The 16,012-nt window shown below is 42.8% G+C and overlaps 1 protein-coding gene across 1 annotated transcript in view; it reads right to left on the bottom strand.

The window, feature by feature from the left end:
* Positions 1–16,012, bottom strand: part of OBSCN (obscurin, cytoskeletal calmodulin and titin-interacting RhoGEF) — a 145,713-nt gene that overhangs the window by 72,299 nt on the left and 57,402 nt on the right. Inside the window, exons 14-17 of the mRNA XM_034655743.1 lie at positions 9,035–9,310; positions 6,424–6,699; positions 2,735–3,010; positions 865–1,140 (exon numbers count right to left, since the gene is read on the bottom strand). Of these exons, the coding sequence (XP_034511634.1) occupies positions 865–1,140; positions 2,735–3,010; positions 6,424–6,699; positions 9,035–9,310 (1,104 nt within the window). The remainder of the gene's footprint in view (positions 1–864; positions 1,141–2,734; positions 3,011–6,423; positions 6,700–9,034; positions 9,311–16,012) is intronic.

The raw sequence follows: 16,012 nt of genomic DNA, 5'->3' as shown, positions 1-16,012 counted from the left end.
TTTCCAGGTGGAACCACACATTCTATCCCTCCTCCACGGGGGCTGTTACACGTGGGAACCATACATTCTATCACTGTTTCCTGTGGGCTAAACCAGGTGAGACCTACACTTTCTATCACTTCTCTGCCTAGACTTTTCCTCTAGTGGAACATACATTCTATCCCTGCTCCACGTGGGTACTTCCAGATGGGGACGAGACAGTCTACCATGCTCTCTGTTAGCTGTTCCTCTTGGGGCCAAACATTCAACCCCTGCTCCACCTAGACTATTCCATGTCAGAACTATATATTCTAGACAGTCCCGAGGGCTGTCCGTGTGGGGACCTACACTCTAGCCCTGCTCCACATGAACTGTTCCAGGTGAGGACCATACTTTTGGACACTGGTCCACGTAGGCTCTTTCAGGTCAGACCATACACTCTATCCCTACTCCATGTGGATACTTCCAAGTGGGGACCATATATTCTATCACTGTTCCATCTGGGTTGTTCCAGGTGTGACCACACATTCTCTCACTGCTGGTCCATGTGGGATTTTCCAGGTGGGGTTCACACATTCTACCATTGCTCCACCCAAATTGTCCAGATGGGGAACATACATTCTATCACTGTTCTGCCTGAGGGCTCTTCCACGGGGATAATTCTTGGATACACCAGTCAGTGTGCACAGGTACACCCAAACCCTTCCATATACACCTCCCCATCCAAATTCTCTTGGCTCAGCCACATGTATGAGAACAGGAGGCAGAAGGAGGGAACTGTGAAGAGATAAGTCTAATGGAAAGAGCTCCAGAGTCCATCTGGATTGTTTGCTAATCCCACCATCACCCTCGATCAAAGCTACAGTTTTAACCCAAAGGACTGACCTGCGACAACCAGGTGGAAGGACACCTTCTGGCCCCCGGCCTCGCAGCTGTACTCCCCAGCATCCACCTTCCCCGCCTGCTGCAACACCAGCCGCCTGCTGCAGCCCTTGGCCTCCACGTGCACTTTGGAGCTCGCACTCAGCTTCTTCCCGTCCTTGTACCACGTCACCTCTGTCTGGGCCTGGGCCACCTCACAGCTCAGGGTGGCACTGGCCCCCGCCTTGGTCTGCACCTCACTGCATGCTGGTTGCTCCTTGGCAAACACTGCAGGGGGCTCTGGGGACAAAGAGGATGCACGTGATCAAGGACTCCATGTATACATTAGGAAGGCAGCATTGGGGGAAGAAGGACTACACAGGGAGGCAGTGGAACTGGAAACTTCTCCAGGCTCTGCATCAGCTGTGGCGTCTGGAAAGCCTCATAGCCTGCTCTACATTGAGGAGCAAAATTTATGTACCCATTCTGTAACTACTGTGGGTGGGCTTCTTCAGGTGGGGACAATCCATTCTACCGCTGCTCCTCATGGACTGCTCCAGGTGGGACCGTACATTCAATCCCCACTCCACGTGGGCTGTTCCAGGTGGAATCACACATCCTATCACTGCCACACACGCGCTGTTCCCAGAGTGACCATATTCTTTTTTTTTGATTTTTTAATTTTTTAAAGATTTTATTTATTTATTTGACAGAGATAGACACAGCCAGTGAGAGAGGGAACACAAGCAGGGGGAGTGGGAGAGGAAGAAGCAGGCTCATAGCGGAGGAGCCTAATGTGGGGCTCGAACCCATAACACCAAGATCATGCCCTGAGCCAAAGGCAGACGGTTAATGACTGCGCCACCCAGGCACGCCCCAGAGTGACCATATTCTATCACTGTTCCACTTGGGGCCACACATTCTATCACTGCTCCGCATGAACAGTTCTAGGTGGGACAATGTATTCTATCCCTGCTCCACGTGGGCTGTTGCAGGTTACACCATACATTCTATCACTGTTCCTCATTCACTTTTCCAAGCGGGACCATACATTCTACCCCTCGTCCACGAGGGCTGTTCCACCTGAGGACCATACATTCTATCACTCTTTCTTGTGGGCTATCCCGGGTGAGAACTACACTTTCTATCACTTCTCTGCCTGGGCTTTTCCTCTAGTGGAACATACATTCTATCCCTGTTCCAAGTGGGTAGTTCCAGATGGGGATGAGACAGTCTACCATGCTCTATGTTAGCTGTTCCTGTTGGTGCCATACATTCAACCAATGCTCCACCTAGGCTATTCCACATCGGAACTATATATTCTAGACTGTACCGAGGGCTGTCCATGTGGGGACCCTACGCTCTAGCCCTGCTCCACATGAACTGTTCCAGGTGGGGACCATACTTTTGGACACTGGTCCACGTGGGCTCTTTCCGGTCAGACCATACACTCTTTCCCTACTCCACAAGGGTACTTCCAAGTGGGACCATCCATTCTACAACTGCTTCCCATGGTTAGTTCCACTTGGGGACCATATAGTCTGTCACTGCTCCATGTGGGCTTTTCCAGGTGGGGACCACACATTCTACCACTGCTCCACCCAAATTGTCCAGATGGGGAACATACATTCTATCACTGCTCTGCCTGAGGGCTCCTCCATGGGGACCATACTTGGATACACCAGTCAGGGTGCTCAGGTACACCCAAACCCTTCCATGTACACCTCCCCATCCAAACTCTCTTGGCTCAGCCACATGTATGAGAATAGGAGGCAGGAGGAGGGACCTGCGAAGAGATAAGTCTAATGGAAAGAGCTCCAGAGTCCATCTGGATTGTATGCTAATCCCACCATCACCCTCGATCACAGCTAGAGTTTTAACCCAAAGGACTGACCTGCGACAACCAGGTGGAAGGACACCTTCTGGCCCCCGGCCTCGCAGCTGTACTCCCCAGCATCCGTCTTCCCCGCCTGCTGCAACACCAGCCGCCTGCTGCAGCCCTTGGCCTCCACGTGCACTTTGGAGCTCGCACTCAGCTTCTTCCCGTCCTTGTACCACGTCACCTCTGTCTGGGCCTGGGCCACCTCACAGCTCAGGGTGGTGCTGGCCCCCGCCTTGGTCTGCACCTCACTGCGTGCTGGCTGCTCCTTGGCAAACACCACAGAGGGCTCTGGGGACAGAGAGGATGCACATGATCAAAGACACCATGTCAGACCATAGGAAGGCAGCACTGGGGGAAGAAGGACTACACAGGGAGGCAGGGGAACTGGAATCTTCTCCAGACTCTACATCAGGTGTGTGTCTGGCAAAGCTCATAGGCTTCTTAGCAATGAGTAACAGAATTTTTGTACCCGTTCCATTACTGCTCTGCATAGGAAACCATACATTCTATCACTCTTTTGTGGTGTCTTCTAATGAATCAATTATTTTTGTCTTAATGTGGTCAAACATGTCATTCTTTTCCAAGGTGGCTAGTGCATTTGTGTTGTGTCAGAATTCCCTTCTTAGGCTGCAATCCACATTATCATCTAGGGAGTCATCGTGCTATCTGTCTCCAACGCACCTGGAAGTGGATTGTGTGCAGCTGAGTTACCAACAACTTTGTTTCCATATGGTTTAATGGGAAAAAAAATTTTTTCTTATGCCACGACCAGACATGATGTCAAAAAAAAAAAGTGCATATGAGGCAAGAGTTCATTTATGGATGGGTCTGTTTCTGAACTCTTTATTTTGTTCTTTTGATCCGGTAACTGTCCCATCTTTGAGATTCAGCTGTCTACATTACTGTAGCATTATAGTAATTCCTGATATTGGTAGAGCAAATACCCACACTGAACCTGCTCATCCATTTTCAACATCCTCCACCATCCTCCCAAAGAACATTTGCTTGGATTTGAATTATTAATGAACCTCTCAGATTTTTCCCTGGATTCCTATCTATTTCTTCAGACCTTCTTTATCCTCTCTCAAAAATGTTCAATAATTTTCCCTCACAAAGCCATTAAGCGCCTTTTATTAGATTTGGAATTAGAAACATGATACTTCTGATGCTATTATAAATCTTTTAAAATTTCACTTTCAAATGGTTTCTTGCTGGTATATACATACAGAAGCATTTACTATGTGTTGACATTTGTACATGGTTATCTTTCTGAATACTCACAAAGTCTAATAATTTTCTTTTGGAATTTCAGACCTGGTGATTGTGTCGTCTGTGAATTCTACTTTGTTTTCCAAGTTTTATGAATTTTATTTCCTCCCTTCTGTGCTGTGAGTGCTAACAGTGCACCTCCTTCTCTTATTCCCTATCTCATAGGTAATCCCTTTAGGGTTTTGCATTAAGTATGATATTTCCTGGTGTTTCCTGTAGTACCATTTATCAAGGTAAGGAAGAATTGGTTTATTGATAGTTGGTTAAGAATTTTATAGCATGAATGGAGGCTAAAATTTATCAAATATTTGCTTGGGGTTTATGTTACACTTTATCAAACTTTCTTCTGCATTTATTGAGCTAATCTATTTTTTTTCTCCTTCAAGCAGTTAGTGTCACATTATACAGTTGACCCTTGAACAACATGGGTTTGAACTGCATGGGTCCATTTAGATGCAAGTTTGTTTGTTTGTTCCAGTAAATACAGTACAGAACTGTAAACGTATTTTCTCTTTCTTAAAATGTTCTTAATACCGTTTTCTTCCCTCTAGCTTACTTTACTGTAAGAATACAGTGTATAGTACACATAACATACAAAATGTTGTTAATCAACTCTAAGTTATTAGTAAGGATCTCAGTCAATAGCCTATTCACAGTTAAGTTTCAGGGGAGTCAAAAGTTACACATGGATTTTTGACTGCATATGGGATTGGCACCCTTACCCCCTCACCATTCAAGGATCAACTATGGTGATTTTCTAATGTTTTTAATATTAAACCAACATTGCATTCCTAGACTATGACTTCATCAGAGTGTATTTTCATTGACATCCTGTTCAGGTGACTTTGCCAATAGTCTGTTGAAGATATTGGCCTTGGTATCCACAGGAGACTGGCCTATAATTTTAATCCTTCCTACTTTCCTTGTCAAATTTTGGTACTGTGTTATGTTAGCTCTGTGAATCAAACTGGAGGATATGTATCTTTAGTTTATTGTCTAGGAGAATCTCCATGAACATGGAGTAATTACTTTCCAGAATATTTGGTGTAATTTATCAGCAAAACCACTAGGCTTAGATCTTTCTCTATGAAAATTTTAATTACTATTTCCATGTACTTAAAGTGACAGGACTACCTAAGTTATCTACTTCTTCTTGCATCACTTTTTCATAAGGTTTTCTACTAATTTGGCCAATTTATCAAAACTTTGCAAATTGATATCATAAAATAACATGCTTTATTCTCTCAAAAAAAACCATTTTAGAAATATGTAAGTTTTGTAGCATCTGTACACACCCAAAAATATGAAATACTGATATACATTTCAAAACTATTATGTGCTGGCACGACTGCCCACCCTTCTCTGATGTTAAGAGCAACTTACCAAAAGGAAAATGCATTCAGTCCTCAGACTTCCCCATGAAGCAGCCCAGAGACACAAACACAGACAACCATCAGGAAATGCTACTATATACTCCTACATCAGCCAGTGACTGCTACCACAAGGACTCATCTATAACAAAGCATGGTGATAGAGCCTAGACTGATTACTCCCTCCCATTTCTAAATCTGTAAATCAAAATCCAAGAGGAATTCTGATACAGAATGGTCTTACGGAGGATACAAGGAAATAAGATGTTCTTTAGAAAGAGAATTCCATGGTGCACTGGGTGTTATACGCAACTAATGAATCATCGAACTTTACATCGGAAACCGGGGATGTACTGTATGGTGACTAACATAATATAATAAAAAAACATTTAAAAAAATTAAAAAAATAAAAAAGAAAGAGAATTCCAGAACTTACATATGCATGTCTCAGGCACATATGTACCAACCCTCTGGTTCCATTTACTTTGCACAGTCTTTGAAGGAAAACATGGGTCTAGATTTGCTACATATAACATATATATGCACAGATAACATACATCCATGTGCAAAGCAGTGTCCTAAAACAACTAAAACATTATAATCCAAAGTTTAGTTGAGATATTTTTAAGTATGATTATATGGTCAAAACTTCCCCTATCCTGATTTAAAGAAATTGAAATGTCTCTCACTAGCAAGAACCCCGTACACTCCTGAATGGGGCATCTGGGGCACCCAAAAAAGCACGGTCACATAACCAATGTGTGAGATGCTTAGTCCACTTTGGCACCCAAGTGTGAAACACAGTCATAGTCCTGGGCACCAGGGAACTCTTGGACTGTTCTGTGCAGGTGCTCAGGTGCACAAAATGGCCCCTCTCCCTCCATACACACCTTTCTCCTTAAACCTCCACCAGTCTAGCCATGCTTATGAAAATAAAGACAACAGGATGGCAGAGGTGAAAAGATGAAGACTAATGGAAGGAGCATCAGAGCCTGTGGGGTCTGTAATGCAATTCCTTCATTACCTCTAAACAAGACTAAGTTAGTACCAGGAGGAACTGACCTGTGACGTCCAGGAGGAAGGACACCTTCTGGCCCCTGGCCTCGCAGCTGTACTCCCCAGCGTCCGCCTTCCCCGCCTGCTGCAACACCAGCCGCCTGCTGCAGCCCTTGGCTTCCACGTGCACTTTAGGGCTCGCACTCAGCTTCTTCCCGTCCTTGTACCACGTCACCTCTGTCTGGGCCTGGGTCACCTCACAGCTCATGGTGGCGCTGCCCCCTGCCTTGGCCTGCACCTCACTGTGTGCTGGCTGCTCCTTGGCAAACACAGTTGCAGGTTCTGGAGACAGGGAAGGACACACAGGGTTAGAGTCACCTTGTAAGTCAGGAACACAGCTGTGGTGAAAGGAGCTCAAATGGAGAGGCAGGGCTAGGAGAGGATCGGTGGGGTCATGAAACATGCTATCTCAGCCTTCCTTGGTGATGCACAGTTTTCCACAGCCTCTTTATTTATAGTTAGTTAATAATTTTGTATTACAGGATGATGTTAATTAAATTTTATCAAATAGTTTTATTCAGCATTTATTAAGATAACCACCTTTTCCTCTTTCAATATGTTAATATCATGCATTCTTTTGCTTTGTTAATGTTTCTTACATTAAAGCAGCCAGACACTTTTGTACTGCAACTTCCATCATAGTGTATTGTCCGCTTCACGTGTTTTACAACCTGGTTGGCTAATATCTTAAGGGTTTAGCCTTGATATTCCTAAGTTATTGGCCTATAATTTTAACGCCACTTGTTTTCCTCATAAGATTTCAACATTAATGTTATGCTATCTACATCTACACAAAATGAGTTGGAGAATGTACATCCTTTTTCTATTCTCTACAAGAATCTTCATGAACATGGAATAATGTCTTTCCAGGAATATTTGGTATAACTAACCAGTAGACCCTCTTAGCTTACACTGTTCTCTATGAAAATATTTATTTTTATTTTATTTATTTTTTTTTTTGGAGAGGGAAAGAGAGAGGAGGGGCAGAGTTAGAAGGAGAGGGAAAATCTTTTTTTTTTAAAGATTTTATTTATTTATTGGACAGAGAGAGACACAGCAAGAGAGGGAACACCAGCAGGGGGAGTGGGAGAATCTTAAGCAGGCTCCATGCCCAGCATAGAGCCCGATATGGGGCTCGATCTCACAACCCTGAGATCATGACCTGAGCCGAAATCAAGAGTCAGATGCTTAACTGACAGCCACCCAGGTGCCCTGAAAATATTTTTTTTTTTATTTCTGGTTCCATGTCTTTAAAATTTATAGGACTATTTGAGTTTTCTATTTCTCCTTATGTGAGTTTTGATATAGTAGTTTTTTATTAAATTTAAAAACTTTCAAAAAAATTTTTTTTGCTTTTTAATTTTTTTTAAATTTTTTTTTGTCCTATAACATCCACTTTCATCAAACAGAGCTTAGAAGCTCTATGGTGTCAGGCTAGGAATTACGAGGTTTCCTGGAATTATGATGTTTGAAGCCTCAAATACAACCTTGACTGAGTGGTTCTCAAATTTGAGCATGCATCCGAACCACCTGATGAAAAAATCTGTCAAGTTCTCTTCAAATAATGTTTCACAAAGATAAATAGCATGATTTTTTGTATCTATACACACCCCCAAACCACTAAATACAGATAGGATTCCACACTGTTTTATGCTGGCACCTCCAAGTCAAATGTGGGACACTTATTGAATGCTAAGACTCTCTTAACAAAATAAAATGAATATATTTCTCAGCCTTCTCTATGAACCACCAAAGGAAGCACAAATACACACTAATGACTAGGTAATGCTACAAAATAAATACTGGTCTACCAGTCAGGCTGCCATTACAGTAACTCATCTTTAACAATGTGTGCTGATAGAGCTTAAGCTATTCATTCCTCTCCATTTCTAAATTTATATATCAGACTCCAAGGGGAATTCTGACAAAGAATGTTTTAACTGAGTACAAAGGACTTGCTTTAAAAGGAATATACCATGCCTCAGAGGTATGTATCACAGGCATGTATCTACCAATCTCTGCTTTTGTATACTTTACACAGACATTGCAACATGGAATGGATCTAGATGTTACAGAATGAACAGAGAGAGCTTCTCTATCCACATATAAGGAAGAGATTCACAGAACATCTAAAACTTGGATAATCCAAAGTCAGTCTGAGATATTTACAAGTATGGATGGGTAGTTGAAATTTCCCCTTATCATTGACCAATGGGATCCAAACATCTGGCTAGTGATAACGTGCCTGTGGTTCCGAGTGAGCAAACCTGGTAGCTGCCAAAGCACCCAATAGGAGGAAATTTACATATTCCCAGGTGAGAAGCACCTGGCCTACTTCAGACCCAAATGCCAAGTAAACTGAGAGTTCCAGGCCACAAAGAAACAGGGCAGGTTTGAGGAACATATAACTAAGCATCAGTGTGCTAAACACAAGTGGTCCCCTTCCTCCTTACACACCTGTCCAATCAAGCCACTCTTGACCCTGCCATGGGAGGAAAAATAGGAAGGTAGGAGGATGTGACATGGGAGGTGATGGTGAGAATACAAGGGATAATCTGGGCTCTAAATCAGTCCCATGTTCCCAAACAAGGTTAATTCACTACCCTAAAGAACTGACCTGTGACGTCTAGGTGGAAGGACACCTTCTGGTCCCCGGCCTCGCAGCTGTACTCCCCAGCGTCCGCCTTCCCCGCCTGCTGCAACACCAGCCGCCTGCTGCAGCCCTTGGCCTCCACGTGCACTTTGGAGCTCGCACTCAGCTTCTTCCCATCCTTGTACCAAGTCACCTCAGTCTTGTCCTGGGCCACCTCACAGCTCAATGTGGTGTTGGCCCCCACCTTTGCTTGCACCTCCCTGTGTGCTGGCTGGTCCTTGGCAAACACAGGCAAGGGCTCTGGGGACAGGGAGAGACACACAGGGTCAAAGACACCATCTAATTCAAGTTGCAGCACTGGGGAAAGAAGGACTAAACAGGAGGTAGGGGAATCTTCTCCAGGCACTGCACCAGCTGTGTGACCTGGAGAAGCCCTTTCACCTTCCTAGAAAAAACTAACACAATTTATCTACACATTCTACCACTGCTCCACCTGGGCTATTCCAGGTGGGGACACTGAAGGTCTCCCCATGCTCACACTCCTCTAGGAGAGTTGCTGTGCGGTCATGATGCATGCACACCTCAACCTTCCCAGATGATTCAGTCTTGCATATGAATGTGCAGACAACATCTTGCCCACAGTCCAGGACAGTCCCTGAGGCTCCACACCATCACCTACTGTGTGTTGTCAACTGTTGGCAACCTTGGGGGAGTGGAGCTGTACCTCCCAGGGCTGCCTCCTGCCTGGTCCTAATGATTTACAAAGTGATTGACCTCTTCCAATGCTTTTGGTTATTAATGTTTGCTCTTTTGTTCAAGACTTTTCCAATTTTCAATAGCATTATTTGTCCTTTCTGTGCTTGTTTTTAGGATATATATATACACATATTTACATTTGCATTTTTTCTTACGTTATGTTAGTCACCATACAGGACTTCATCAACTTTTGATGTAAAGTTCCATGATTCATTATTTGGTATAACACCCAGTGCTCATTGCAATACGTGCCCTCCTTAATGCCCATCACCGGCCTATATGAAGGCTAGAGCATCGGCAATTCCGTGTGTTGTAAATATCCCCCACATCCGTGTGGCTTGTCTTTTCTATGCTATCTTCTGAAAATTCATTTTTAGATTTAATTTCTTTCATCATGGTTAGTGTACTTGTGTTCTGCTTAAGCAATCGTTCCTGACCTTGAAGTAATTAAAAACATCATCACCATCTGAGAGTGTATGGTTTCCTTCTCCTCTGAGGATGCTAACCCACTGGGAGCTGACTGTGTGTGGTATGAATTATGAGTCCAATCTTTTCTCCATATGGTTAAATGGTCCTGGCACCATTTGTTTGAAACCACACTGCCTCCACTTCTTACACAGTTTCACATTTTTTTTGAAAATGGAGGGGGAGGGAATGGTGCTGCCCATTCCTGCATGGGTCTGTGTCTGAGATCACTATTCTGGTCCTTTGGTCAGTGTCTGTCTTGGCATCAAGACATCATTGTCTTTGTAATAGTTCTGAGACCTGGTCCAGCAATGCTCACGCTTTGCTCTTCTTCAAGAGCATATTGTCTGTATGTAGTTTTTGCAATCTGCTTGTCAATTTTCAAGGTCACCACCACCACCAAAAAGAACACTTGTTTGGATTTTTATTGGTATTGGATATGCCTCATTCTTCTGTGGATTTCTACCCACCTATTTCTATCTCTTAACTGTCTCTCAAAAATGCTTAATAATTTCCCCCCACAGAGCCACCCAGCACCTTTTATCAGACTAGGAATTAAGCATATAATACTCTTGATGCTATTGTAACTCTTAAAATTTCATTCTCCAAGTGTTTTTTTTAAGATTTTATTTATTTGATAGAGATAGAGATAGAGACAGCCAGCGAGAGAGGGAACACAAGCAGGGGGAGTGGGAGAGGAAGAAGCAGGCTCATAGCGGAAGAGCCTGATGTGGGGCTCGATCCCACAATGCTGGGATCATGCCCTGAGCCAAAGGCAGACGCTTAACCGCTGTGCCACCCAGGCGCCCCTCCAAGTGTTTCTTGCCAGCATATTGGTTTTCTCACATAGTTATCTTTCTCAACTTTCTCACTAAGTCAAATAATTCATCTTTTGATAAATCTAATCAACTGTAAATCCTACTTTTGCTTTTTTTCTCAAACTTCCTTTTTATTTCATTTCCCCCCTAACAATGTTGGATAAAAGTGATAGCAGTTAGTGTCCTTGGGTAGTTCCCTATCTCATAGACAATCACTTTATGTGGTTAGCTGGTTTCTCTGTACCATCATTTACCAACTGAAAAAAAATGACCATTTTATTTATAACTGGTTGAGAATTATATGTCATGAATTGATGTTAACTTTATCAAACGTTTCTTCTGGGTTTACAATGTTAAATTTTATCAAATACTTTATTTTGCATTTATGGAGGTAATCATTTTATTATTCAGTCTCTTAATGTCATGCATTATATTAATTTGCTAATCTTTCCAGTGTTTACACAGCCTTGCATTCCTGGACTATGGCTTTCATCATGGTGTATTATCTTTTAAATATATTGCTGACCTATTTTCATAACATTTTGTTTAAGATTTTAACCTCAAAAATCCTTAACAGACTGACCTGCAATTTGAATTTTTCATACTTTCCTTGTCAGATTTTTGTTATAAGCATTACACTGTCTCTGTGAAGTAAATCAGAAACATCTCTCTTTTCTATTCTCTAGAAAAATCTTCAGGAATAGGGGTGCCCAGGTGGTTGAGTTGGTTAAGCATATGAGTCTTGATTTTGGCTCAGGTCATGATCTCAGGGTCCTGGGATTAAGCCCCGTGTCAGTCTCTCCACTCCACAGGAAATCTGTTTATCTTTCTCTCCCTCTGCCCCTCCCTCACTTCTCTCTCTCAAATAAATAAATAAATCTTTTTAAAAAGAAGAAGAAAGAAAAATCTCCAGGAATATGAATAATTTCCTTCCAGAACATTTCATATAATTTACCAGTGAGAAAGTAAACCTGGTGCAAGATAATTTATTATGGCTCTGTTCGTTTAAAAGGTTCTAAGACAGGATGCCTGGGTGGCTCAGCTGGTTAAGTGTCTGCTTTCAGCTCAGGTCATGATCTCAGGGTCCTGGGATCCAGTCTCACATCAGGCTCCCTGCTCAGTGGGGATCCTGCTTCTATCTCTGCCTGCTGCTCCCCCTGCTTGTGCTCTCTCTCTGACAAATAAATACATAAAATCATAGATAAATAAATTAAAAAAATAATAAATAAATAAATAGTTCTAGGACTATTTGAGGTGTTGAAATCTTCTGTCACTTTTTTTATGTTTTTTGATTATATTATGTTAGTCACAATACAGTACATCCCTGGGTTTTTTTAAATTTTAATGTTTTTTCATTATATCATGTTAGTCACCATACAGTACATCCCTGGTTTCTGATGTAAAGTTCGATGATTCATTAGTTGCATATAACACCCAGTGGCACCATGCAATATGTGCCCTCCTTACTACCCATCACCAGTCTATCCCATTCCCCCACCCCCTCCCCTCTGAAGTCCTCAGATTGTTTCTCAGAGTCCATAGTCTCTCATGCTTCATTCCCCCTTCTGATTACCCCCCCTTTCTTTATCCCTTTCTTCCCCTACCGATCTTCCTAGTTCTTATGTTCCATAGATGAGAGAAATCATATGATAATTGTCTTTCTCTGCTTGACTTATTTCACTTAGCATTATCTCCTCCAGTGCCGTCCATGTTGCAGCAAATGTTGAGAATTCGTTCTTTCTGATAGCTGAGTAATATTCCATTGTATATATGGACCACAGCTTCTTAATCCAGTCATCTGTTGAAGGGCATCTCGGCTCCTTCCATGATTTGGCTATTGTGGACAATGCAGCTATGAACATTGGGGTGCATATGGCCCTTCTCTTTACTACGTCTGTATCTTTGGGGTAAACACCCAGTAGTGCAATGGCTGGGTCATAGGGTAGTTCAATTTTTAACTTTTTAAGGGACCTCCACACTGTTTTCCAGAGTGGCTGTACCAACTTGCATTCCCACCAACAATGTAGGAGGGATCCCCTTTCTCCACATCCTCTCCAACAATTGTTGTTTCTTGCCTTGTCTATCTTTGCCATTCTAACTGGCGTAAGGTGGTATCTCAGTGTGGTTTTGATTTGAATTTCCCTGATGGCTAATGATTTTGAACATTTTTTCATGTGTCTGTTAGCCATTTGTATGTCTTCATTGGAAAAGTGTCTGTTCATATCTTCTGCCCATTTTATGATTTGTTTATTTGTTTCTCGTGTATTGAGTTTGAGAAGTTCTTTGTAGATCTTGGATACCAGTCCTTTATCTGTGGTGTCCTTTGCAAATATATTCTCCCATTCCGTGGGCTGTCTCTTAGTTTTTTTGACTGTTTCCTTGGCTGTGCAGAAGCTCTTTATCCTGATAAAGTCCCATAAGTTCATTTTATCTTTTATTTCTCTTGCCTTTGGAGATGTGTCGTGAAAAAGGTTGCTCTGGCCGATGTCATAGAAGTTGTTGCCTATGTTCTCCTCTAGAATTTTGATGGATTCCTGTCTCACATTGAGGTCTTTCATCCATTTGGAGTTTATTTTTGTGTATGGTGTGAGAGAGTGGTCAAGTTTCATTCTTTTGCATGTAGCTGTCCAATTTTCCCAGCACCATTTATTGAAGAGACTGTCTTTTTTCCACCGGATGTTTTTTCCTGCTTTATCAAAGATTAGTTGCCCAAAGAGCCGAGGGTCCATTTCTGGGTTCTCTATTCTGTTCCATTGGTCGATGTGTCTGTTTTTGTGCCAGTACCATGCTGTCTTTGTGATCACAGCTTTGTAGTACAGCTCGAAATCCGGCATTGTGATGCCCCCAGCTTTGTTTTTCCTTTTCAACAGTTCCTTGGAGATTCGGGGCCTTTTCTGGTTCCATACAAATTTAAGGACTATTTGTTCCAGTTCTTTGAAAAATGTCCTCGGTATTTTGATCGGGATAGCATTGAAAGTGTAGATTGCTCTGGGTAGTATGGACATTTTAACTATGTTAATTCTTCCAATCCATGAGCATGGAATATTTTTCCATCTTTTTATGTCTTCCTCAATATCTTTCAAAAGTGATCTATAGTTTCTAGGATATAGGTCCTTTACGTCTCTGGTTAAGTTAATTCCAAGGTAACGCATGGTTTTTGGTGTTATTGTAAATGGGATGGATTCCCTAATTTCTCTTTCTTCAGTCTCGTTATTCGTGTATAGAAATGCAACTGATTTCTGGGCATTGATTTTGTATCCTGCCACCTTACTGAATTGTTCTATAACTTCTAATAGTTTGGGAGTGGATTCCTTTGGGTTTTCCATATAGAGTATCATGTCATCTGCAAAGAGAGACAGTTTGACTTCTTCTTTGCCGATTTGGATACCTTTGATCCCTTTTTGTCTTCTGATTGCTGTTGCAAGGACTTCTAGTACTATGTTGAATAATAGTGGCGAGAGTGGGCATCCTTGTCGTGTTCCTGATCTTAAGGGAAAGGCTTCCAGCTTTTCCCCATTGAGAATAATGCTTGCAGTAGGCTTTTCATAGATGGCTTTTATGAGATTGAGAAATGTACCCTCTATTCCTACACTCTGAAGGGTTTTAATCAGGAAAGGATGCTGTATTTTGTCAAATGCTTTTTCTGCATCAATTGAGAGGATCATATGGTTCTTGAGTCTTTTCTTGTTGATATGATGTATCACATTGATTGATTTGCGAGTGTTGAACCATGCTTGCATCCCAGGTATGAATCCCACTTGGTCATGATGGATAATCCTTTTAATGTACTGTTGGATTCTATTAGCAAGGATCTTGTTGAGGATTTTGGCATCCATATTCATTAGAGAAATCGGTCTGTAATTCTCCTTTTTGAGGGGGTCTTTGCCTGGTTTGGGGATCAAGGTAATATTAGCCTCATAGAATGAGTTTGGTAGCTTTCCTTCTGTTTCTATTTTTTGAAATAGCTTTAGGAGAATAGGTATTATTTCTTCTTTGAATGTTTGGTAGAATTCCCCAGGAAAACCGTCTGGGCCTGGAGTTTTATTATTTGGAAGGTTGTTTATCACTGACTCAATTTCTTCATAGTTAATTGGCCTATTTAAGAAATCTATTTCTTCCTGTTTCAGTCTTGGTAGTTTATAGGTTTCCAGGAAGGCCTCCATCTCTTCCAGATTGTTTAGTTTTTTGGCATATAGCTGTTGATAAAAGTTTCTAATAATCCTTGCAATTTCAATGGTGCTGGTCGTGACCTCTCCCTTTTCAGTCATNCGATCCCAGTCGGGGTCCCTCGGAGTCCAGAGCCCGCGTGCTACTCAGAGTGTGGTCGCTGGTGTGGCTGTCACCTGCGTGCTTGTTAGAAAAGCAGACTTTCAGACCCCTGCGCCCCCCAGGCCCCAGGTCTGCATTTTCATGGGATGCACAGGGGTTTCGGGTGCACATGGCAGTGGTGGAAGTGAAGCTGGCGCGCTGCCCTCCCTACCAGCTGCGGGGCACCCCCGTGGGCAGGCCCCCCCCGGCCATATCGTGGCCTGCCATATGTCAGCCAGGCCCCTTTAAATCTATGTTACATCAAAGAGAAAATAAAGGGTTGGCTTAGTGGGGGGTGGGGGGGAGGGGAGAGATTGTAGGTGACCGTGGATTTGCCACAAAGTCTCGTAACAACCTGCAAAACTTGACACTGGCGGTGATGTTAGCATTATGATGCCTACTACGGGGATAATCCTTTTTCCCTTTTTCAAAAATTGTAGTCCTTGGTGATTATTTACCTCAGTCTGACCTGGTCTCCTAAGCTTTTGGAAGGGGGATGTGTGCATCTAGGTGTGGTGGGGGATTTTCATCTCCTTCCAGACCTTCCCTGCACCACGAGGACGGTTTCCCTCCTTGAGATGCCTCCCGTTCCCCCTTCTCTCCCCATGGTTCTCTGCTTCCCTCCCGGTGCCCTGTGGCGGCCAGGACGGGGCGC

This window comes from Ailuropoda melanoleuca, chromosome 3, assembly GCF_002007445.2.
Source record: "Ailuropoda melanoleuca isolate Jingjing chromosome 3, ASM200744v2, whole genome shotgun sequence".
In the NCBI taxonomy this organism is placed as follows: Eukaryota; Metazoa; Chordata; class Mammalia; order Carnivora; family Ursidae; genus Ailuropoda; species Ailuropoda melanoleuca.
This window is presented reverse-complemented; position numbering and strand designations above follow the sequence as displayed.